Raw genomic sequence first — 26,174 nt, 5'->3', positions numbered from 1 at the left:
AATCACCCCGTCTTCACAGCTACTATCAGTCACCTCGTCATCGCCACTGTCAGTCACCTGTCTTCACCACAGCCACTATCAGTCACCCCGTCATCATCACAGCCACCATCAGTCACCCCGTCATCATCACAGCTTCTATCACAGTCACCCTGTCATCACCACAGCCACTGTCAGTCACCCATCATCACCACAGCCACTATCAGTCACCCCGTCATCATCACAGCCACTATCACAATCATCCCCTAATCACCACAGCCACTATCACAATCACCCCGTCATCACCACAGCCACTATCACAATCATCCCGTCTTCACCACAGCCACTATCACAATCATCCCGTCTTCACCACAGCCACTATCACAATCACCCCGTCTTCACCACAGCCACTATCACAATCACCCCGTCTTCACCACAGCCACTATCACAATCACCCCGTCTTCACCACAGCCACTATCACAATCACCCCGTCTTCACCACAGCCACTATCACAATCACCCCGTCTTCACCACAGCCACTATCACAATCCCCTCATCACCACAGCCACTGTCACAATCATCCAGTCATCACCACAGCCACTGTCACAATCACCCCGTCATCACCACAGCCACTATCACAATCACCCCGTCTTCACCACAGCCACTATCACAGTCACCCCGTCTTCACCACAGCCACTATCACAGTCACCCCGTCATCACCACAGCCACTATCACAATCCCCTCATCACCACAGCCACTGTCACAATCATCCAGTCATCACCACAGCCACTATCACAATCACCCCGTCATCACCACAGCCACTATCACAATCACCCCGTCTTCACCACAGCCACTATCACAGTCACCCCGTCTTCACCACAGCCACTATCACAGTCACCCCGTCATCACCACAGCCACTATCACAATCATCCCGTCTTCACCACAGCCACTATCACAATCATCCAGTCATCACCACAGCCACTATCACAATCATCCCGTCATCACCACAGCCACTATCACAATCATCCCCTAATCACCACAGCCACTGTCACAATCACCCCGTCTTCACCACAGCCACTGTCACAATCACCCCGTCATCACCACAGCCACTGTCACAATCACCCCGTCATCACCACAGCCACTGTCACAATCATCCAGTCATCACCACAGCCACTGTCACAATCACCCCGTCATCACCACAGCCACTATCACAATCACCCCGTCTTCACCACAGCCACTATCACAGTCACCCCGTCTTCACCACAGCCACTATCACAGTCACCCCGTCATCACCACAGCCACTATCACAGTCACCCCGTCATCACCACAGCCACTATCACAATCACCCCGTCATCACCACAGCCACTATCACAATCACCCCGTCATCACCACAGCCACTATCACAATCACCCCGTCATCACCACAGCCACTATCACAATCATCCCGTCATCACCACAGCCACTATCACAATCACCCCGTCATCACCACAGCCACTATCACAATCATCCCCTCATCACCACAGCCACTATCACAATCACCCCGTCATCACCACAGCCACTATCACAATCACCCCGTCTTCACCACAGCCACTATCACAATCATCCCCTCATCACCACAGCCACTATCACAATCATCCCCTCATCACCACAGCCACTATCACAATCACCCCGTCATCACCACAGCCACTATCACAATCATCCAGTCATCACCACAGCCACTATCACAATCATCCCGTCATCACCACAGCCACTATCACAATCATCCCGTCTTCACCACAGCCACTATCACAATCATCCCGTCTTCACCACAGCCACTATCACAATCATCCCGTCTTCACCACAGCCACTATCACAATCATCCAGTCATCACCACAGCCACTATCACAATCACCCCGTCATCACCACAGCCACTATCACAATCATCCCCTCATCACCACAGCCACTATCACAATCACCCCGTCATCACCACAGCCACTATCACAATCATCCAGTCATCACCACAGCTACTATCAGTCACCCAGTTTTCACCACAGCCACTATCACAATCACCCCGTCTTCACCACAGCCACTATGTCACCCAGTCATCACCAGTGCTACTATCACAATCACCCCGTCATCACCACAGCCACTATCACAATCACCCCGTCATCACCACAGCCACTATCACAATCATCCCCTCATCACCACAGCCACTATCACAATCACCCCGTCATCACCACAGCCACTATCACAATCACCCCGTCTTCACCACAGCCACTATCACAATCATCCCCTCATCACCACAGCCACTATCACAATCACCCCGTCATCACCACAGCCACTATCACAATCATCCAGTCATCACCACAGCCACTATCACAATCATCCCGTCATCACCACAGCTACTATCACAATCATCCCGTATTCACCACAGCTACTATCACAATCATCCCGTCTTCACCACAGCTACTATCACAATCATCCCGTCTTCACCACAGCTACTATCACAATCATCCAGTCATCACCACAGCCACTATCACAATCACCCCGTCATCACCACAGCCACTATCACAATCATCCCCTCATCACCACAGCCACTATCACAATCACCCCGTCATCACCACAGCCACTATCACAATCATCCCGTCATCACCACAGCTACTATCAGTCACCCAGTCTTCACCACAGCCACTATCACAATCACCCCGTCTTCACCACAGCCACTATGTCACCCAGTCATCACCACAGCTACTATCAGTCACCCAGTCTTCACCACAGCCACTATGACAATCATCCCGTCATCACCACAGCTACTATCAGTCACCTCGTCATCGCCACTGTCAGTCACCTGTCTTCACCACAGTCACTATCAGTCACCCCGTCATCATCACAGCCACTATCAGTCACCCCGTCATCATCACAGCTTCTATCACAGTCACCCTGTCATCACCACAGCCACTGTTAGTCACCCATCATCACCACAGCCACTATCACAATCACCCCGTCATCATCACAGCTACTATCAGTCACCCTGTCTGCACTACAATCTCCCCGTCTTCACCACAGCCACTATCACAGTCACCCTGTCATCACCACAGCTACTATCAGTCACCTCGTCATCGCCACTGTCAGTCACCTGTCTTCACCACAGCCACTATCAGTCACCCTGTCATCATCACAGCTTCTATCACAGTCACCCTGTCATCACCACAGCCACTGTCAGTCACCCATCATCACCACAGCCACTATCACAATCACCCCGTCATCATCACAGCCACTGTCAGTCACCCTGTCATCACCACAGCCACTATCAGTCACCCCGTCATCATCACAGCCACTGTCAGTCACCCCGTCATCATCACAGCCATTATCACGGTCACCCCGTCAACACTGACTTTCCTGAGTTTACTATTTCTGTCAGCGTTACCTTTTATTCCCAACATGACCTCAGTCCTCATCAGACGGAGGCGAAATCGTCACGTGACTCAGGAAGAAAGTGTGCGACCTCTAAGTCCTCTAAGGCAGGGGTGCATTTAATAATAAACACTGCCGAGAAGATTTATAAACTTTATTCAGTTTTTGCAGCAGGAAAGCATGACAGTTATGCGGTCGCGAGTTGCTTAAAAGGTTTAATTTCATTCCAGTTTATTGTCATTATATGCTGTATTTGTGCACTTACAGTGTAAATTCTGTTGTTTATTATAACGGAAGTGACGTGTTAGTAACGAGGCCGCGTTGCTCCTCATGCTCGATGCAGACGCGCTCATACAGAGTGTAGCGCGAGTAAGATCTGTAACGTCTAATTAAAACACTATGATCACAAGTAAAATAATATGTCTAAAGGCAGTAAGTAACAGAAACCACAAGGTGCAGTGAAATTGAGTGAGTTTTTATTATTCATTTAGTACTGGAGTTTAATTCAGTGCTTTTTGTGCATCCATAAAAATAATTCTTTATATCTATCTAATTTACTTAGTTTATATTATAAGTACTTATGCATTATTTTTTTTTTTATGGATTCACAAAAAGCATTGAATTAAACTACAGTCCTAAATTAATAATGTGTATTCTTGTGGGTGTGTGTGTTTTGGTTCTTTTTTGTTTTGGACAAACAGGTGTGTAAAGTTTTAGTCTGAATTTATATTTGTAACACCCAGTTTATGGATTTTATTTTAAATAAACCAAAAAAAAAAAAAAAAAAGGCACTGAAAGTTTGCCACGCCCTATCCGATTAATCGAAAATAAATAAATAATAAAAATAATCGGCCAACTAATCGATTATGAAAATAATCGTAAGTTGCAGCCCTACATTTGAGTCAGTGTCCATTACCAGTTGGACATAAAAACTCATTGTACAAAGAAATGCTGTAAAAAAAAAAAAAAAAAAAAAAAAAAAAAAAGACCTTCAGAAAATAATTAAATTAAATGTTTCTATGTAAAACAGTATTGAACATTTTTGAATGATGTCCACTTTTATTCTTGACTTGTTCTGTGTTTTAGCCATGCCTACGTGGGCCAGGATTATAGCATCCAGAAGAACATTGGAAAAGTCTCCTTGGAGCAAATTGATCCAGTGAGTACTCAGTAACTTAAAACTTAAAACTTGTGATGTGCTTAACGTGTTTCTGTTGACGAAAAAAAACAACCTGAAAGGCATGTTTTCATTTCCATTTAATTCACTGTCTAGCAAATTTGGCTTCAATTTGATGTTCTCGAACCATGAAGCACAGTGTGCAGGCGCATCTGTATTTTATCGCTTTAATTCCGACTGCTTTCGTAAAGATTCATGGTTCTCTGTAGCTAAGTTTGAAGGTCGAGCCGAAAGGGAAAAATGTTTAACCAACACTCTGGGATGCTTTAACTTTTATATTTAGTATAATTAGTATGACATTTATTTCAGCTGTTCTGAGTTGTTTTTCATTTCGGGATTTATGTGCACAGTTTAAACCATGTAGAACTGTGTTTAAAATCACAGCCAGTGGAGCACATTATTCACACTTTGTTTTGTACGTATGATATATTTTCATACATATGACCAGTATGACAGCGCATCACATTAATGACCCCATGCGGGTTTAAAGCAGGGTAGTGTACAGCTCCAAGGAAAGGAAAATAGTGATAACAGTACTTCTAAATACACTGTAGCCGTCCTTTTCCTCATTTTCCTTAACCATATAAATGAGTGCTCGCATTGGCAGTGTGGTATTACATGGTTGACATTATGTGGTAAGGAACAACATTGTCATTGGTTAATTATACCAATTAATTATCTATTTACATATCCTGTTGATTAATTATGTAATGAACATTCGGGTCGGTCACCTTCAGTTTATTGTCATGCAGTAGTGTTTATGTATTTAATCAGTTTTTCAGGCACTTAAGATGCTCTAAAACTAATGTTCCTTTTGATTTTTACTTAAACGCATGGCTATTTTGTTTCTATTTGTTTTGTTTTTTGTTGTTTTTTTTTGTTTATTGCATTTGCTGGTGCTTTAACTTATTTGTACCACAGTGCAGTTGAATGCAGTTGAATATTTTGATTTGTCTTGATTTTCAGCAGCTCTGACATTAATACATGCTGCAAGGCAAGTCACACGTTTTATATTAACATGCTCATTCTAAAATGTTAACACGTTATACGTTACAGCTCATTAACAGTTAACAGTTGATGACAAAGTCTTCAGAATCGAGGACTTTACACAGTCCGATTTTCATCACATGCCGTGTTTTTGTCGTATTAGTTTGGAGAGAGAAATAAGAGAGTCCAGAACGGGAGCAAGTTTTTAAAGCTGCTATAACACAAGTGAGAACTGGAACTCACAGATGTTCCACAACATTACATGCGGCTATAAATGAGTAACAACTATGACGTCATTCTTTAATTAATGCAAATTTGTATTCATTAGCAAATCTCTGTGGTATAAGAGGAAGAACATGTGGTAACAGTGTGGCAAGAGTAACAGGTTATGGTAGCCTGCATCACACCGCCCTGTTGTTGATCATTTGCCTCTAAACAACATGACTTGAAGTTTTTTATATGCAATGTCATTTAAGGTGTGGACATTCTCGCTATTGACTCTGATAAATGTCCTCCATCGTAATGTAGTGTAAGTAACTAGGGTTCTGTGTTAGACTGCAATATTGGGTTGTGAGATTATCATACTCTGACTTAATCACATCACTCCACTCTATACAATGTGTTAACAGATATTTTGCTTACCAGCAAGAATGTCTGCCAAGATCTCCTTTCATTCCTACTTTTCTCCCTCTATTAGCTCTCCGCCAAGTCGTTCCCTCTGTGCATGAGGCAGCTGCACAAAGCCCTGAGAGAAAACCACCACCTGCGCCACGGAGGCCGCATGCAGTACGGCCTTTTCCTCAAGGGCATCGGCCTCACGCTGGACCAAGCGCTGCAGTTCTGGAGGTCCGAGTTTATCAAGGGCAAAGTGGATGCGGATAAGGTAAATATAACCACGCCTTTAACCCTCGCTTGCTCTTGCACTCATTTTGCACTCGCTCCGTATATTTCACACTCTTGTTGTGCTGCTGTACGTCTCCCAGTTTGTCCTTCATTGATTCTGAAGTCTGGGTCACTCAGACAAATGAGAGCTCTCGTACTGTGAAGGGGATGCTGGAAATAATTTGGCATCCTTCCTCTGTGTCCTTAATTAAGACATTCTGGAGAACGCACTGTTTTTTGTGCCCATGGTACATTTAACAAGAAAATTACACTCCCAAGCTGAGTCCTCTGTTTGTCTCGTCGTCTCGCTCAGCGAGGGAATGTTTATTCCCAGTTGATTCTCAATCAAGGGGAAGCTAATGGCATTCACATCCTTACCTGAGAATGACTGTCCTGATGGGGACCCATTTGAATATATTCAGTTTCTCACCTGTCAGATCAGTGCTTCCTGTATACAAGAGGAACTGCCTTCATTAATATTATGTGTTGTAATTTTCCTGATTTCGTCCTGGGATTTGTTCCGCAGCATTGTGCATGCAAGCAGCGCCTTTGAATACAGAGTAGGGTTGAAACAGTGTCACGGCTTCACAATTAGTCATGGTGTATGATCAGATATTATTTCATTGTTGTCTTTTTAAATACAGATTAAATTGCTTTTCTGTCTTATTATTATTAGTAGAAGTTGTAGTATTTTACTCAACAGTTTTTAAATGGGCATTTACAAGAAACTAATATTTTTAAGATCGGTTATCATGTATTGAAAATTTCAAACAGTATCACATCTAGGTCAAAGTGGACAAATCTTTTGGCAAACTCAGTGGCTAAGACGTTGGACTAATAACCGGAAGGTCATGAGTTCAAATCCCACCACTGCCAAGATGCCATTGCTGTGCCCTTGAGCAAGGCATTAACCCTCAACTGCTCAGTTGTATTAATAAGATAAAATGTAAGTCGCTCTGGATAAGGCCGTCTGCTAAATGTCATAAATGTAAATGGCATCATGCTTCAAAACATTTATTACTACTACTCAAACTACTCAAAGAAACATTGTGTATATATTTCTCATATGCCTAATTTTTTTCTCCAACATTCTGCAGAAGCTATAATTTACAAATTAACGAAACACAGTAGTACTTTGAAACGGAAGCAAATACCACAGCTACAATGTTTTTTTTTTTGTTTTTTTTTCTTATACCATCTAACCCTCCATCTCTCCCACCCACCCACCCTCCTCCTGACCCCCAGTGTGCTGTTTTATCTTATAAATAAACATAATATTCTGCTAAATACATTATTCATGCCTGAGGCCACACTCATTGCAGCATGTCTACTGAGCCATACAGCGCCAGTAATGCTGTGATGGGTTGTTGCTTTCCACTGTGAATGGAGGTGAATATCTGCACCTGAAGTAATCTAAAACCAATAAACCGCACAATAGATCTGCACGCACTGCACTTCCCTTCTCCATCTATGAAATGGTGTGCAATTTTCTGTGACAACATTGTAAAGGCAAAGGGGAGACAAATTAAGCTTGTTTTCCACAGAATGGAACATTTCCAATTTTGGCAGAAATAAGATGTCACTTTGCGTGACAAAAGCAATAAATGAAGATCAAGAGGATAGCAAGTTTGTAAATGTGTTTTCAGGTTGCACTTCAAAAAAAAAAAAAAAAAAAAAAAAAAAAAAAAAAAGAAGAAGAAGCAGCACAGCATCACCAAGATTTCGCTAATTTAGAGTGACATCTTTAGGACGTGAGAATGTTTTCTCATGTTTCGCTGAGTACAAGCAGCCTTTTCACTAAAATAAATGGTGCTTGCATTTCTGTTCTCTAAAAAGTGAACAATGCAGAATGTTTTTTTTTCCCTTTCTTTTTCTTTTATAGATGAGCAATCACTGCTTCTGAGTACCAAACAGTCTTTTTTTTATGCCTGAATTTGCCTGTTTATGTATGTTCAAATTAACAAGACTAGAAGTCCATTAAGAATGAATCACAGATTCACTATCAGAAACTAGAGCTTCATTAAAACTATTGTCAGACTATGCTGAACGTTTTCTACTATAATGTCATTATGAAAACTAAAATCTTATTTCTTTTCTTACTTTTAGAATAGAAGTGTACCTGCGTATCATTTTCAAGTAGGCAACAGTGAAAAAAGTGGGGGGAAATAGGAAATAAAATTAAACATTCCTTTCCAGCTGCAGCACGAGAGCATGACGGACATTTTGATAGCAGGTATTTGATTACAAACTAAATTGATTAGACTTGTGTCTATTGCACTACGACACGTAGCTATCCTACAACTTAATCAAAGCATGACATTATTCAGCCTAATGACTGTTTTTACTGCTGTGTTTGTTAAATTGGCTCCTTAACCAACATGAGCTTTGCAGGCAGAAAGCCAATGCAAGGTCATAAAGTAAATAAAAACATTTCCACATCATTTGGATTAATTACCGCTGATCGGTCAAAGTATGTTATAGGCCAGAGGTGTCAGACATGTGGCCTGCTAAAGGTTTTATTCTGGCACACTAAATGAATTTATAATCCATGGTCTAAATTAAACTTGTGTGGAATTGAAAACTTTGTGGGGGGGGCAGAGCTAGCCTGTTATTCCAGTAGAGGGCCAAACAGAGCAATAAACTACGGCCAAAAATCATTCATTCAGCTACCTGTCTTACTGTAGTAAGCCTTTCTTTATACTGGTTAGGGTTGCGGTGGATCCGGCACCTGTCTGAGGGACACTGGACATGAGAGGGGAATACACCCTGAATGGGATGTCAGTGTATTAACAAAATGTGCTAGTGATGCGCTGATCAGCCGTAACATTAACCACCTGCCTAATATTGTGTAGGCCCTCCTTGTGCCTCGGCGAGGCATGGACTCCAGGTGTGCTGTCGTATCTGGCACCATGACTTTTGCAGTAGAGTCCTGTAAGCTGCAAAGTCCTCCCAAGTTGTGTGGTGGTGCCTCCATGGATTTGTTTGTCCAGCACATCCCACAGATGCTCGATCGGATTGAGATCTGGGGAATTTGGAGACCAGGACAACACCTTGAAGTCTTTGTCGTGTTTCTCGAACTATTCCATGATCAAGTTTTGCTGTGTGACAGGTGAACGAGGCCACTGCCATTTGTGAATACTGTTGCCATGAAGGGGTGTACTTGGTCTGCAGCAATGTTTAGGTAGGTGGTACGTGTCAAAGTAACATCCACATGAATGCCAGGACCCAAGTTTTCCCAGCAGAACATTGCTGAGAGCATCACACTGCATCTGCCAGCTTGTCTTCTTCCCATTGTGCATGCTAGTGCCATCTCTTCCCCAGGTAAGCGGTCATCCACATTATGTAAAAAGAAAACGTGATGCATCAAACCGGGCCGCCTTATTTCATTGCTCCATGGTCCAGTTCTGATGCTCATGTGCCCTTTTGTAGGTGCTTTCGGCGGTGAACAGGGGTCAGCATGGGCACTCTGTTTGGTCTGCATCTATGCAGCCCCATATGCAGCAAGGTGCGATGCGCTGTGTGTTCTGACACCTTCCTATCATGGCTTGCATTCATTTGTTTCAGCAATTTGTGCTACAATAGCTCTTCCGCGGTATCAGACCAGATGTGATAGCCTTTGCTCCCCACACGCTTAAATGAGCTTTGGGCGCCCATGACCCTGTCGCCAGTTCACTGGTTGACCTGCCTTGGACCACATTTGGTAAGTACTAACCACTGCATACTGCGAACGCTGCACATGACCTGCTGTTTTGGAGAGGCTCTGACCCAGTCGTCCAGCCATCACAATTTGGCCCTTGTCAAAGTCTCTCAGATCCGTATGCTTTCCTACTTCCCTGCTTCCAACACATCAACTTCGAGAACTGACTGTTCACTTGCTGCCTAATATATCCCACCAGTTAACAGGTGCCACTGTAACGAGATAATCAATGTTATTCACTTCCTGTCAGTGGTTTTAATGTTATGGCTGCTCAGTGTATGTAGTACCTCATTAGCAAGCTAAAAAGTTGAACTTTAATCCCCATTATCCGAGTTTCAGTTCTTTGCAGAACATTATGAAGTGTTTGAAAGGTTACCTGTATGTGAACAAATCACATTTTGGAAAATTAGTTTTCTTGGTAATGGATTGCAGTGCATCCATCTACTTTGTAGGTTGTATCTGTGATCTGTTTATGGATTCAGAATGCATCAGGTAAAGATTGATAAATGAGTACATTTACACTGGACTAAGTGTAATGTGAACGATTACATAAAATAAATTTAATGGCCTTGTGATATTCAGAAAAGCAAAACTTTGACCAGAACCTGTTTGCCATTATTTAGCCATTTCGACATCGGATTGGTTTTCCCAGACTTCTACCCAATTATTACGTACTGTGACAGTCGTTTTGTTTGCTAATTTTGCACTAATGTTGTGTATTGTGTGCACTGCAATCTGTGACACTACTGTGATGTCTCCCCAAGGCCCTGGAGAACGCCATTACAACAGTACAACTGTATACTTGTATATGGGTAGAATGACGATTAAAAACTCTCTAACTCTCTTAATGTCCAGCAGATTAATGTGCTGTCAGATTATCAGTCTCCCCAAAGATGGAATCCATTTAACGTTCAAATTTGGAAGTAGCTTGAGTGAGCGTGCAAATAAGCCATGCAGCATCAAAACATCACATCCACACTGTGAAGTGGAAAAGCAATTACATTTTCTGGTGAAATTGTGTCCTTGAGCTCTGTCAGAGTTTAAGCTTTGCTACGCACTTAGTATCAGTGCTTCTTTCTAGTAGCACCATGCTAACTCTTACTGAGGCTAAAGCCCAGGCCCTCAGTAGGGCTATGAACAGGAGGGCTTAACGTACATATGAATAATATAGTGAGTCTAAATGAGATCATGCACATCTCTCAAGATCGAATCTCTGCAGCACAAAGACATCTCATTTAATAGCCTTAAAAATGGTGTGTATTCCTTGGGCTCGATTACTGTAGACTGTTCAGTTCTAGAAATAGTATTTATTACATTCAAATGTGGATCTCATTTGACTGAACTGAAATGAAGCTGAAAATCTAAATTAGACATCTAAATCTTCAACATTTGAATCTGAGAGCTTTAGTGTAAGCCTTACATGTATGAAATATTTTCCCTGCCTCTCTTTTCTTTTTTGAATGGTCATTATTGAGCCATCTAAAATCCTCTCCTCTGAGATTTGAACAGTGCTATGAAGCACCAAGCATTTTTCCATGCCTCACAGCTGGCAAGGAACAAACCTCAGTTCAAAGAAGCATTTTGGCTTTGACTACCACTAAGCCACTTTCACACACACTCAAAAGCAGTCTGAGAGTGTGTGTTTACCCCACTCGGGCTCTCCATCCGTTCCACAAGTCACAGGAAGGGAAGAAATTATTCAGACAGTCCTGTTCTATGGTAGTCATGCACCGCCACTCGCCAAAGTGGTCTATTTTTGGGGTGGCTGCATCTTCTCAGTGTGGCTTCTCAGGTGTAACTTGGTGAGATCACACTTTCCAAACACACTCTGCCTTCAGAGGCAAAGGATGGAGTGATGTGCAGTTCCATGAATGATGTATGCGAGGTGTCTGAGACACTAGAGCATGTCAAAAGCCACATTAATATTCCACCTTGGCTGTTGACAAAAAAAAAATCCCAAAGTGTTACCTGTGATATTTGTGTTGGAAATAAAATGATTAAAAAGAAAGAAATAAATGAACGAGAATGTACCATTAACACGTATGTGCAGAAAACATTGCAGATAGTGTAAGCTATAAATTGATATATGGCTAGACTTTGCATTTATGTTCATTCATTCAAAATCAAACTATTAGTTCTTAAAATTAACACAAAGGCTGGAGTAAATGCTACACACCTTAACCACACAAGAGAACAATGGAGTGATGGGCAGATATGGATAGATATAGATGGATGGATGTAGAGGAATATGGATGGAGCTGTAATGATGTATGGAGATTGATGTCTATATGGAGATGGAGTGATTGAAGGTTATAAATGGGTGGATGAATATAGATGATATAGATGGATTAAGGGATATGGATGTAGATGGATGCAAGGAGATGGATGGACAGAAGGTTGAATGGAAATAGATTGATGTATATAGATGCGGGTGAATGGAGATGGCTGGATTAATGAATATAGATGGAGATGAATGGATGTAAATGGAAATGAGTGGGTCGATGGAGCTTGATTGATTAAGGGATATACACTCACTGTCCACTTTATTAGGAACACCTGCACATTTATGCAGTGATCTAGTCAGACAATCATGTGGCAGCAGCACAATGCAAAAAAATCATGCAGGGACAGGTCAAGAGCTTTGGGTAATGTTCACATCAAACATCAGAATGAAGAAAAAGTGTGATCTCTGTGACTTTGAAATACTCAAACCATCCAGTACCAACATCCATTCCATGATCAAAGTCACAGAGATCAGACCGTGACTTAATGTAAGTTCATGATTGTATGACCGGCATGATTTTATGCATTGTGCTGCTTCACATGATTGGCTGATTAGATAACTGCATATAAATAAAGTTGATATACATGAACATACCCACAAAAGAAAGCTAAGGAAAATTTTTCTTTTTCAATCATTTATTCAAGAGAAATATCTATAGATGTGAGATTCTTCTGTGAAAAAAACTAAGTACACCTCAGAAGCTAGTATTGCCCCCTTTAGCAGAAATAACAACTTGAAGGAGTTTTGCATAATTGTCCTCTAGGCTTTCTGGAATTTTTGACCACTCTTCCATGCAATATTCTTTCAGTTGCCAGATGTTTAAGGGTTTTCTTGCATGCACTGCCCATTTCAAACCCCCCCCCCCCCCCCACCATATTTCAATGGAATTCAAATCCGGGCTTTGACTAGGCCGTTCTATAACCCTCCATTTCTTCTTTTTGAACCATTCCTGGTGGATTTGCTAGTGTGCTTCATGATAATTATCCTGTTGAAAGGTCCACGTTAGGTTAAACTTCAACTTTGGGACAGATGGCTTCACATTATCTTTAAGCATCAATGAATGCAAGCTATCCAGTCCCTGAGGCAGTGAAGCAACCCCAAACCATAATATTTCCACCACCGTGCTTCATAGTTTGTATGAGGTGCTTCTCCTGAAAAGCTGTCTTTAGTTTGCACCAAACATGTCTGCTGTTACTGTGGCCAAACAACTCTTTTTGATTCGTCTGTCCAGAGCACATTATTCCAAAAGGCCTGGTCTTGGTCTATATGCTGATTGGCAAACTGTAGTCTTGCAGATGCTTTTTCCTCACATGCAGGTCAAATTTGTGCAATCTCTTTCTGATGGTAGAAGCGTGCACTTTGACATCAACAGTTGCAAGACTTACTAGCAGATCCTGCGATGAAGGTTTGGGGTTCATGGAGATGGTGTGCTCTTGGGCTGAATTTCCTGGGGCGGTCAGTCCTGGACAAATTGTTGTTTGAAAGCCATACCACTTGATTATTCTCCTTACAGTAGAATGATGTATTTCAATAATTTGGAGATCTTTTTAAATCCCTTGCCAGACTCCTAAGCATCCACAACCTTTTTTCTGAAGGCCTTATAGAGCTCTTTAGATCTTTGCATGATGACGACAACACACCTCAATAGCAAAGGGAGGGAACACCAGACACTAGATATGAGAGGGATATAAATAAGACTGGTTCCACCTGAACTCCCTAAGCAGGTTCTAATCACTGGCACCCAGAGAAATTTTGGTGCCAGCCAACGTTTCCGGGAATGATCAAGTTTACCGGACAAACTGTTTGTTTAAAAAAAAAACAAAAAAAAACGGTCAACTCATTTCGTTGTTTATTTTGCACTGTCACTTTTTGGTCTATGCATAGTATATGCGATGGTGGGGGCGGGGCGTGGTTGAGAGTCTGCTGTGGAGGGAGAGGAGGTGGGTCGGACCAGCAGGTAACGCTGACCTGTGCTGGATTAGATCGAGGTTACTTTTGTGTGTTTGTGCTTTCAGTGCCTCTCATAATGAGAGACAGACAGACAGCACAACGATGTGTGCAAGACGTGTGTGTGTGGTTGAATGAGTTGAATAATGAAAGCAAATCAGAGTATAAGTTACAGGAGAAGCATGTGAAAAAAATATTTGTGCAGGTGGAGACCTTATGTAGGTGTGCAATGGCAAACATACTTTGTCTAACTCATGTCTGCTTTGTGTTAATGTTTTTACCGGACATTGTGTCTGACAGTTTTTGATTTTACCAGACTTTTAGAATTTTTAACAGTCAAAAACCGGTACATATGTAAAGAGAGATAGAGATGACATGGATATAGATAGAGACATAGACATGTACACACCCTCCTCACACGAAGAGAGACAAGTCTTGAGGTGTGTCTTGAACGCATTTCTTCCAGATCACCGGAACTGTTGGCACTTTCATTTCTCACGGCGTTTAATCATCAGCTCAACCTATTTAAGATGATGCGTTAGAATTCTTTTGCAGTTGTAGTTTATTTTTCCCCTCATGCCATCACTGTTCTATATTAAAACCCTCATCCACTTAGCAGGGGTGCCACTGAAACACTTAGCGGGAGAGCCATTAAGGTTTTTTTTTTTGTTGTTGTTTTTTTTTTTTTTTTTTTTTTTTCCAACAGCAGAAGTTCTTTATGTGCTCGCTGCGGTTCAGTCACTCTGTAGAAGAGGAACAGGAGTGGATTTGTCATTTCAAGAACTTCCATTCTTGCCCCATTCACCTTTCTTTTAGGCATATGATATACATCCTGTGTGTGTGTGTGTGTGTGTGTGTGTGTGTGTGTGTGTGTGTGTGTGTGTGTGTTCCTTTCTGAATTCAGCATGAAGTTTGATTTTGTGTTAATAAATAATGACGAACTCTGTGGCTCCTATTCAGCTATCAGGTTATGACATCTCATAAATATTGCATGAAGCCCAGGTCTCTGAAAGCTCCTGTTCCATGTCACTGGCCTATGTCTTGTTCTTTTCTGATTTGTGCTGTAGGCCATGGATCCCTGCTTCTCTCTTGCCAGGTTTAAAGCCCGATTCACTGGGCGCGAAAAATCTGAGGTATGTACAGAGGTGAAACTCAGTGGACTTGCTCATGCTTTCTGTAAAGCATGGTGTGTGTTAGCAGTCTTAATTGCTCTGCTGTATTTAGCAAATGAAGGCAGAACCCCAGTTTCCGATGTCACACTGTAAAAACTGTGAATAAAGAGCAACACCAACAATCATGCCTGAGAGAGAAGTAATGTACGGTGGTGTTAGATTCAAATCGCTTGACGTCACCATACACAAGAAGCACAGATTGTTAGATTAAAAAGCTGTCAAAACGCATCTTGCTCTGACACTGACAGACTTGCATGTGAGCAAGCACTCAGAGAGAGCAGGGGGGAAAAGCTCGTCTCTGTGTATGGATCGCTAGAAAGACAGCTCGAAAAAGGACGATGTGCAAGTTGCAACCATGGTAATATTTATCAGTAAAGGGACACCAGTTAGCAAACAGTAGCTTTGTGTTTGTTGTGCAAACATGAGACCTGATGGATTAAGAAAATAAAACAAATGCACTACTCTGCTGTTTCGCAGATAAAATACATTAACAGGGTTTCCGCGGGTCCTTCAAATGTCTTAAATGTCTTCTGAAGTTTTTCCTTTGCGTTTTTTAAAAGTTTTGCGTGATCCCCGTTCACGCGGATCCGTGAAAACAACTACAAACACTGTATTATGCATGCCAGGCTAGTAGGTGGAGATGTCATGTTGTAAATAAATGCTACGCGCCTGCGCACTTAAGCTTTCACATCAACGTATCTTCCATATTGAGCCAGGCAAGACTGCCCTATACACAAATACAAGTAAACGGGAGTGCAGCAAAAGGTTGTTGAGCTTCACAAAATGGGAAGTGACTATAAGAAAATAGCACAAGCATTTAAAATGCCCATTTCCACCATCAGGGCAATAATTATTAAGTTCCAGTCAACTGGAAATGTTATGAATCAACCTGGAATTGAACGCGTGTCTATATTGTCTCAGCGCACTGTGAAGAGGATGGTTCGAGTGGCCAAAAAATCTCCAAGGATCATTGCGTCAGAAAATCTCCAAAACTACAATCCAAAAGGTTTTTTGGAAGGGTTTCATGAAAAAAGCCTCTACTCTCATCCAAAAAACAAACTCAAGCATCTTCAGTTTGCCAGACACTACTGGAACTTCAAATGGGATCGGGTTCTATGGTCAGATGAAACCAAAATATAACTTTTTGACAGTAAACACCAGAGGTGGTTTTGGCGCACACAGAGAGGTAGCCGTATGGAACAGTACCTCATGCCCACGGTTAAATATGGTGGTGGCTCCTTAATGTTTTGGGGCTGTTTTCTGCCAGAGGGCCTGAACAATGTGATCGTTCAGTGGCAAGCCGGAACGTGATGCATTACAGTAGGTGGAGCCTAAAGAAAGGGGAGGAGACAAAAGACACCCATTCCACCACCAACATAGACACACGAATGGCACATAGAACAAACAGTAATACGCTTATGAACGTATCTATCTAATTACATACGTGTGTGTGTATGTATATATATGTGTGTGGGTGTTGCCAAGATTTTAATGCTCAGCTTTCTCACAGAGTAAATAACACGGGTGATATGCTTAACCTAGGCATCAGAAAGCAACCTTTACTGTTTTCTTTTTTCAGTGCATGGCTAAAAATAATACCTCAGATGTTGCTAGAGTTACTGCTCGTTCCTGATCTTAATTTAATGCTTTCTGATTCACTTTACTTCAGAGGCATGTTCTTGTGATTATCTGAGGATATGTAATCACATTTTTTTCTTTCACTATAAAAATTGAAGGTAAATGAAGAAAAATTGGGTACATTTTTGAACCAGCACTGTGTGTGAAATGGCTCCCTCCCTCACTCACTGCCTATTTACTGTGTAGACAGTCTTGTATAAAGGAGATAAAGGACTAAATTCAGACAGCTGTTACAAAAACAAATCGAAATTACCTGCCGAACTGAGGCACAAAAATCTTAAAGCAGAAGTATTCAATAATTTTTCTGTATTACATACAGCTCTCTGAAGTTCCTTTTGGTTTAATTAATGAGTATTGACCGCATGTCCTGATGCATAACCATCCTGAAAGATGATTATTTTCCTTCAACCAGTGTATTTTATTCCTCTTATGTTTCTTATAGCACATCATTTTGCAATTCATTTTTTTAATTGATTAATGAGACACATCTTAACTTTTAACTGCTTGGTTACGCAAAAATTGTCTAATGTTCATGAGACAAGTTCCTGTTATCACTTACATTATAGCAGCTATAATCAGTCATTCCGTCACCAGTTTCTTTTTATTCTCTTTTTTTTTCCCCTCTTGAATTTGATGAGAATAAAAGCAGTTTATGTTACAGAGAAATAGGAAAGAGCAAAGCCCTGTCCTAAAGACGTTCCCATGTCGGAAAACTTGCTGACCATTACAAAGTGTTGACACTGGAGACTCCTTCCATAAATCTTAAATAAACGATTATGAAATAAACAAAGGGAAAACATTTTTACCACATCAATATAGGCTGAAAGTGTGTATGTGTTTAATTTGTTATACAAGTGATATAACTTGGCCTAGTGTTAAAATGATTGGCCTATTTTGTAACTTTAAAAGCTAACAGTGTAAAAACTCATTATAAAGTAAAACAGGAAAGCACTCGTGAACATCCTCATCGTTCAGAATGAGCTGAATTTTGTGTGTTTATACTGTTAAAACTCTGCTTTCAAGAAGTTGAATGGCTAAGCGTGTTGAAAGTGATGTACAGGATTTTGAGGATTTTTTTTACGTGAGTATTGGGGCTAAAAAAAAAACATTCAAATCTCCTCCTGTTTAACTGAGAGAACTAATCTGGACACATCTTACCTAATGCTCCTTTAAGCTTTCCAAAAGAACATTTATTCTCAAAATGTTACGTGAATAAAAAAAAAAAAAGTAATTATAGGGTAATTTAGCCATTCGAAATAACCTTTCATGTGAAAGCATTATGTTGGCATTTTCATTTGAGAGGGAGAGCTTACATGATGGTGGTGGTGATCATGACTGTATATAATTTCATCTCTGCACTCTACATAAAAATGAGAACATTTCAGAGTTAAAAAAAAGTTTAAAGTACTTTGTCACCAGGCAATCTGAGCTCAAACTACACTGATTTAAATTATGTAAATGATCATTGAATCATGCTTAATGGGGAATCTGTGTGTTTGTCTTTAATACCTGTCTTATCTGCTTGGTGGGGTCTCTTACTTTTCCTCATCTGTCCTTTTTTTTTTTTTCTTTTTCTTTTTTTTTTGGGCATTTTCTTATGGTGTCCTTTGTTCTATGTCCCTCTGAGATAGAACGGACTGTAATTTATGACAGAAACTCGCTTCCCCTCCCCAGTGTCAGGAAGGTAAGTGGGGTACAAAGAGTTGCATCTGGGACAAAAGCGGCTGCTGGAGTTGTACACGCAATCCCCTCACTAGCTGCCTGGTTAATTAGAGCGCCGATCCCCTGGAGAAGCCTGTTCCTGCATAGAGCAAATCTGGCCTACTCCATCATTCGGCCTGTCCATGTTTACACAGTCGAGTCCAAACACACCTCACTGACTTAACCAATAACTGACTTAACTAATTGACACATGGAAGAGTGGAGGATGTGCCCGGCAGGATGAGAAAGACAGGACCACTATGTATTCAAATAACAACCTAGATATTGTCCACAGTCTGTCTTTTTAGAGGCCAAGGACCTCCCCCCCCAAAAAAATTAATCATACAGACCAAACTGTAAGTTGTTGAGGTGTGAAACTTGATATTAATCCCTCCCACTACTTAGTCAAGCAAGATGGGCCCAATCGGACCATTAATCTCTGGCCAGTTAGATTTTTTGCTAATTTGCATAATGTGAAAAATACATGTTTGCGAACTTATCGTTGGATTCTTTGGCTTCAAAAATTGGTGTCAAACTACTCGGTAGAATCAGAAACGTAATAATTAACCAAAGACATGTTGACTTTTTTAATGCTCTGGCCACCACAGTCTGTTCAACAGCTGTAGGTCTTGATCGGTTGCATGGATTCACATGAGGCTTGGAAGGTATATACAGGACAAGAGTTTGAAGTCACTTGTAAAGGTTTGTCATGGTTGTACATAGATGGTGGTGCTAAGGTCAGACAACTTTCAAGAAATTCGGTGTACTGCAGTGGCGGTCTCATCTGTAATAGGATTTCCAATAAGGACTTGGCTACTTCGAAAAACATGGCCACCATCAGCCAGTCAGATTTCAGCAGGCATTTGATTTGATTAGCATTGAGCTAATCAGAAAACTTGAAGTACCTTGGCAAGGACCAGCTACTGGGGAGATATTTGCAATGGATGTTTGGACCCCACAGATCGCTGCTTGCTTGTGTTTTTGCTATGTTGTTAGCATATGGTTTATAAGTGAAAGTAACATTCTAGTATTTATATTAGAAAATGTGAATCAAACAAGAGTAACAAAGCATTCAAGTCAAACATTACACCTATATACAAACGTATATGTTTGATGAAAAATAAAACCTTTAAGATTGGGCTATGGAATTTCTTATAGCTGCTGGATGCAAGGTTTGAGGAATTAGCTCGACCATTGTAGACATCTGTTGTCTTTAAGTAGACTTGACACTGGAATAATTCACACATTTAGGCCAAATCCGAAATGCCTTTCTGTTTACTTTTTAAGCCCCCTATATAGGGTACAACATAATGGTTTATCCATGTAGTGCGATCTTTGTGCAAAAGCATGGCATATAAGCATGCCGTATATATCTAAGCATTATACCGTGGTCTGTCTGAATACTTGATTCTGATTGGCTGGAAGGTGTGCGTTCAAACCGTATAATGCAATGGTAGTTTCAGTCAGTTTAATTACTGTTCTAAAATAATCCGTTGCTTATAAACAACTGTAACCATAACCTGAACTAACTGTTGTATAAGGCATGCATATATTTAGATTTTTTCAGTCATGTAAATAACATTCATAAAAAAATGAATGAAAAATACATCTGATTTTACACATTAAAATGTTCTTTCTTAAAATATTTTTATTTTAGGAGTACTTAATGTTATTCCTTTATACTGACAGTCCTAATCAGTCCCTCCCTAATCAGGAGCTTGTAATTTTTCAAAATTACAGCCGATTTGGGCCAAGACCCATCATGTGATATCACCACACACATTCAGCCAAAGCCCTCTTCAATTCACATGTGTCGAACATGAGTACAGCTAAAAGGTCTCATTTACCAACAAAGATCACTGTGAACAACCGTGCAAAACAATTTCGTGCAATTTCACCAAATTCAAGTAGTTGTTTTTTTAAAGAAAATAAAAAAAAAACCACGCAGCAAAATCAGGTATTTTTGGCTGCAACAATCACGATCTCAGAGAAATACAGTACGGACTGCCAAATGGAAATGCATTATATTTAAATAATACAGGGCGTAATGATAATAATATACTAGGCTATAGAAATGAAACATTTTAGAGGTAGAAATAATCATCACATAGTGGCCTCGAGAATCGTGAGGTTCCTACCTCCTATAAATTTTTACTACTTTTTAGAACAAAAAATGGTAAATTTCTTCTGTTTTAGCTCAACAATATCTCACAGGTTCGCTCTCTCCCGAGATTTAAAAGCTCTTGAAAACAAAATCAGAGATGTGTAAATAATAGATCAGAGCACCCGTAGTGACAACTTCTGCAGTGTAGAAAGGGCATGATGATTGATGAACACGCTCCTCTTCCCATTACTACCATTACCATTTATAGTAAAGTGCACCACTAAGGCTGATCTGGCAACATGGCACGCAGGAGAAGGAAGATAAATGTGTTTGCATGTTTTCTGCTTTAATTGTTGGTGAGAGGGTCTTACATGCTTAATGCTCACTTCTCTAGGATATTGTAGAAGACTTTAATGAGGAGCATGAATGCCTGTTACAGAACCTTTAGCACAAACACCTGCATTCAGGTGCTCTGGAAGATTTCCACCAATTTCTGATCAAATGAAATCTCTTCTCCTTGCCTCATCTTCTCTTCACCTTTTCTTTTCATCTTCACTTCACCTTCTCATCTTCTCTTCACCTTCTCTTCTTTTCATCTTCACTTCACCTTCTCATTTTCTCTTCACCTTCTCTTCTCTTCACCTCTTCACCTTCTCTTCATCTTCTCTTCACCTCCTCTTTGTCTTCTCTTCACCTCTTCACCTTCTCTGCGTCTTCTCTTCACCTTCTCTTTGTCTTCTCTTCACCTTCTCTTCGTCTTCTCTTCGTCTTCTCTTCACCTCTTCACCTTCTCTTTGTCTTCTCTTCACCTTCTCTTCGTCTTCTCTTCACCTTCTCTTTGTCTTCTCTTCACCTTCTCTTCGTCTTCTCTTCACTTTCTCTTTGTCTTCTCTTTGTCTTCTCTTTGTCTTCTCTTTGTCTTCTCTTTGTCTTCTCTTCGTCTTCTCTTCACCTCTTCACCTTCTTTTTGTCTTTTCATCTTCTCTTCGTCTTCTCTTCACCTCCTCTTCGTCCTCTCTTCACCTTCTCTTCGTCTTCTTTTCACCTTCTCTTCATCTTCTCTTCACTGTCTCTTCACCTCCTCTTCTCTTCTCATCTTCTCTTCACCTTCTCTTCTCTTCACCTTCTCTTCGTCTTCTCTTCACCTTCTCTTCTCCTTGCCTCCTCTTCATCTTCTCTTCACTTTCTCTTCACCTCCTCTTCTCTTCTCTTCTTCTTGCCTCCTCTTCTCTTCACCTTCTCTTCTCTTCACCTTGTCTTCTCTTCACTTTCTCTTCATCTTCTCTTATATTCGTCTTCTCTTCATCTTTTCACCATCTCTTCTGTCTTTTCTCATTCTTCTCTTCTCATTCTTTTCTTTAGGGCGGCTGTGGCTCAGGTGGTAGATGTGGTTGTCCGCTAATCATGGGCTTGGCGGTTTGATTCCCGGCCCACATGCTGAAGGGTTGGGCATGACACTGAACCCCAAGTTGCTCCGATGGTAGGCTAGCCCCTTGCAGAGCTACCGTTGAGGTGTGTGTGTGAGAATGGGTGTATGAGAAACAGTGAAAAGCGCTTTGTAGAACCTCTCATCCTTCTCATATTGTCTCTTCTCTTTGTCTTCTCTCAGTCTTCTCTTAGCCTTTTTCCCACTCTTACTCTTCTTCTTATTTTCTTAATCTTCTCATTGCCTTCCACCTTTCTCTCCTCTTCGTCTTCTCTTGCCTAATTCTTCTGTTCGCTTTGCTTCTCGTGTCTTGTGTCATTGTCTTCCGTTTGTCTCTCCTCTCCTCTGTATGACTTTGTTTGCATGCACTATTGTTTTCATGTCAGATTCTCCTTTTGTGAAGATTTAAAGGAAATGCAAAAAGTTTTAACAGCATTAGCGTGTGGACGCTCTGTGGCAGGTGGCATGCTATTGAAAATGGGCTGTGTGTGTTGGCAATTATGTGACCTCCTGCCTCTATTTGTGGAACGCACAAGCACAATGGGGATGATCTGATTTATTTGTAGGTGCGAGTCTGACTGGGGTTATGTTGAGCAGTGAGCTCGGTTACTGTTTTTCTGACCCAATTACTTACAACACAGCACCTAATCCTTTTAGTCGAGGCAGTGGACGTTTAGGGGTTGAAGCTTTTTCTAAAGCCCCTAACAATATGATGAACTTGATTGTGGTGTGAGCATAAGCGTTTGACTCGTATTTGGCAGCTATTCCCAGACATTTATTAGCATTACAATTAACCCTGCATTCTGCTATAATGGGTATATACTGTATATGAAATACTTAAGGGTTGTTTTGTTTTGTTTTGGTTTTTTTTAGCTGAATGGCATAAAAAGTAATTCTTGCCCTTCTGAATTGGACAAATGATTAAAGCAGATGCTAGCTCTCAGATGCGAACAATCCTGCCGTCACAAAAGCGTCTCCTGGCCTGCCGCTGATTCACAGCAGCTAGTGCCAGGAGTCTTTTTACATGCCCCTGCAAATTCGTGACCAATTACTTCGCCAATTTATTTCAGTCCGGATTTTTCCTAGCTTCAGCTCGGAATACATATGTAATACCACCGATGCGCATTTGCATACGTTAAAAGGGCGGCTGTTGATGTTTAATACAGCAATTAGTTTCCATTTTAATGAGCTCAGCATACAGAGAGTGAGAAACACCACATCCGTCTGGGGCTGTGTGCTTATATGGTGGCAGGAAGCTTAGGAAAATTACACTTGGTACAATTTGCTTTCTTTTTGACACATTTTTGTGTGTTAGTGCATGCTTTAATCTTCTCATGCTGCTAAGACTGAATCCGAACTCGATCTGAGCTACACTTGGAGAAAAAATGTCAATATGTCCTTACAAATGCAGATTTTAACAGTACTTCTTGCCTCTTATCAGGCTTTTCAAACAAGAGACCTGCTAAATCCATAAACTATTCAAGCCCTATTAAAATGGATAGGTTGATTTTATTGCCTCTTTAACACCACTCCGCTTGAAGTCACCTTGCCTAGCTTGTGGGTTTTATTGCTTCTGAGTGCATGGAAATGATGAACACTCGCTTGCAGGCCTAGCAACCAGCATAGGGAGGCTGGATTTTTCTGTTTGAATGGTTTTCCGGACGTATGTGATCGGTGTATTGAGTTCAGCACTGAGATTGAGTGCTGTGACCCTCGTCAAATGCTAACTATGTAATGGTTTCTTAAGCATATGCAATATTTCTCAAACTAGGGAGTGCACACATTAGAGTTTTCTTTTAGCCATGAAATAAAACTTTTAATGCTTATAGCGGTAGATTTTTTTTTTTTTTTTTTTTTTTTTTTTTTTTTTTAACCTTAGGATTTGATTGGCATTATAATAACCCTGTGAGGGTGATGTCTCACAATTACTGCCATCACATTTCTTATCTACCATGCAGTAATGATTACCTTTATCGTGTCTGCACCTTTTTATAGCTTATTTCTCTGATTTAAATGTCTAAAGACTTGCATGGCTATGAGACGCCCTAGTTTTTTATTATTACTTACTCTAAAAGAACTGAAGTCATGGAAAATTGCATTATAATTGCCAGAAGTCAAATCGAAGTCATGGACTTTTTCATTAACTTCAGTTTTGTCATTGCCCTTAAATATACTTCGTTTTTTGTTTAGTATATAAAGAAACATGCTACGATGTAACATTCGGGGTGTAACGATACATTCTGGTCACGATTTGACTCGACTCATGATACTGGCTTCACAATTTGATTCAGTTTGATTCTGTACAAAATTTTAATGAAGAGAAATGATGACTGAAAAAGCTCCAGTTTTATATCTGAATCATGAACGACGCAAAACAATATGCATATTTGTCTCTACAAAACTAAATTAAAGATACAAACAGGGGTTTAATATTGTAAACAAAATGTACCACAGGTTCACGTTATCTTAAAAATAAATGTATAAATTCTCCCCAAAATTTGACTGAATAAACAAAGTCTCTGACCTAGGTAACATGATCAGTGGAGCTCCGTAGCAGCATTTGAGGCATCATTTTACCAGAAATAGAGCTCCAAAGTCGGCTAAAATGCCTGGCTTCCGTGTTTGACTTCTCAAGTTCCATGTGGTATGGAAGCTATTTACTGATGAGAATGTGTTTGTGTAACCACATAACATATATGTGTCAGCCATCGTGATCCGGTGCTATCGGTCACTTCACAAGTGCAGATGATTCCCAGCACTGGTGCAGGCTCTCCATGAAAGAAACCGATCATATAACCAGCGAGCTCTCTATATACTTTAACTCTATGGGCTACACAGATTGGGTCGTCTGGTGAGCAAACATTGCAATTGCTTTAGATGCATAATTAATAGATAGCTGATTCCCTCAAGCTGAATCACTCATTTCCCCAGTGCACATTGACACATTTTTGCATTGCCCGAATATAACGTGTACGGACATTTGTTTAGAGAATAAATGTGCAGGATGAGAAAAGGAAAATCAGGAAAAAAATACATCGTTTTTTCAAGAAATCTTTCCGTGACAGTCATGTCAGGTGAAACGCCTCCTAGATTCGGTGTAATTTGTTTAAGCCCACTTAAATCACATCATCAGCATTGGATTAGAAACGCATGTAAAATACAATAGAAATGTAGTAAACAAACGCGAACGAGGTGAAATGCTCGATCAATCACTGATTGTTTGAAATTCTTTTGGGGAAAGAAGTGAATAGACTAAGCAAAATCACAGACACAGCATGATTACAGACTTGACACATGATAAAAATGGCAATCATGCATGGTGTTTCTTATGTACGGATCTTTCAGTGAGTGTCGTTATGTGTATGAGTAACAGTTTTATTCCTATAATGCTTCCCTGTGATATGTAAAGCTCAACCATAACAGTTTTATAAAAATAAAAGTTCATGATGGGGAGTAGAATTTGTTTTAGCTCGCTCATTCAATCTTGTGACCAACCTGATTAGATCTCTAAATCGTGTAAACGTTTGCAGTTCTGTGGCAAATGGAGGGTTTGTTAAGGAAAATATTGAAAAATGTTCTGGAAAAGAAATGTTAAGATTTTCACCTGAAAATAAAGCTCGGTTACAGGATACACTTGTGCGCGCCTGGAGGTGGTTGAATAGAGACATGTGCGAGAGAGTGGACACATGATCCATAATCCAGTCGCAGCTATCTGTAGTTTGGCAACGCCACTGCAGCAGGTCTCTACTAATAGCTCTATATTTCATTGCGGAAAGCACCCTGCCACAATCC

General features: G+C 40.8%; 1 protein-coding gene across 3 annotated transcripts in view; it reads left to right on the top strand.

Moving 5' to 3' along the window:
- prim2 (DNA primase subunit 2) overlaps positions 1-26,174 on the top strand; it is an 89,019-nt gene that overhangs the window by 49,723 nt on the left and 13,122 nt on the right. For all 3 annotated transcript variants that reach the window (XM_017465035.3, XM_017465037.3, XM_017465036.1), the window contains exons 9-10: positions 4,454-4,526; positions 6,229-6,414. In XM_017465035.3, the coding sequence (XP_017320524.1) occupies positions 4,454-4,526; positions 6,229-6,414 (259 nt within the window). The remainder of the gene's footprint in view (positions 1-4,453; positions 4,527-6,228; positions 6,415-26,174) is intronic.

This window comes from Ictalurus punctatus, chromosome 3 (genome assembly GCF_001660625.3).
Source record: "Ictalurus punctatus breed USDA103 chromosome 3, Coco_2.0, whole genome shotgun sequence".
Classification (NCBI taxonomy): domain Eukaryota; kingdom Metazoa; phylum Chordata; class Actinopteri; order Siluriformes; family Ictaluridae; genus Ictalurus; species Ictalurus punctatus.
Note: the sequence above shows the minus strand (reverse complement) of the source record. Positions and strands in the feature narration are given on the sequence as shown.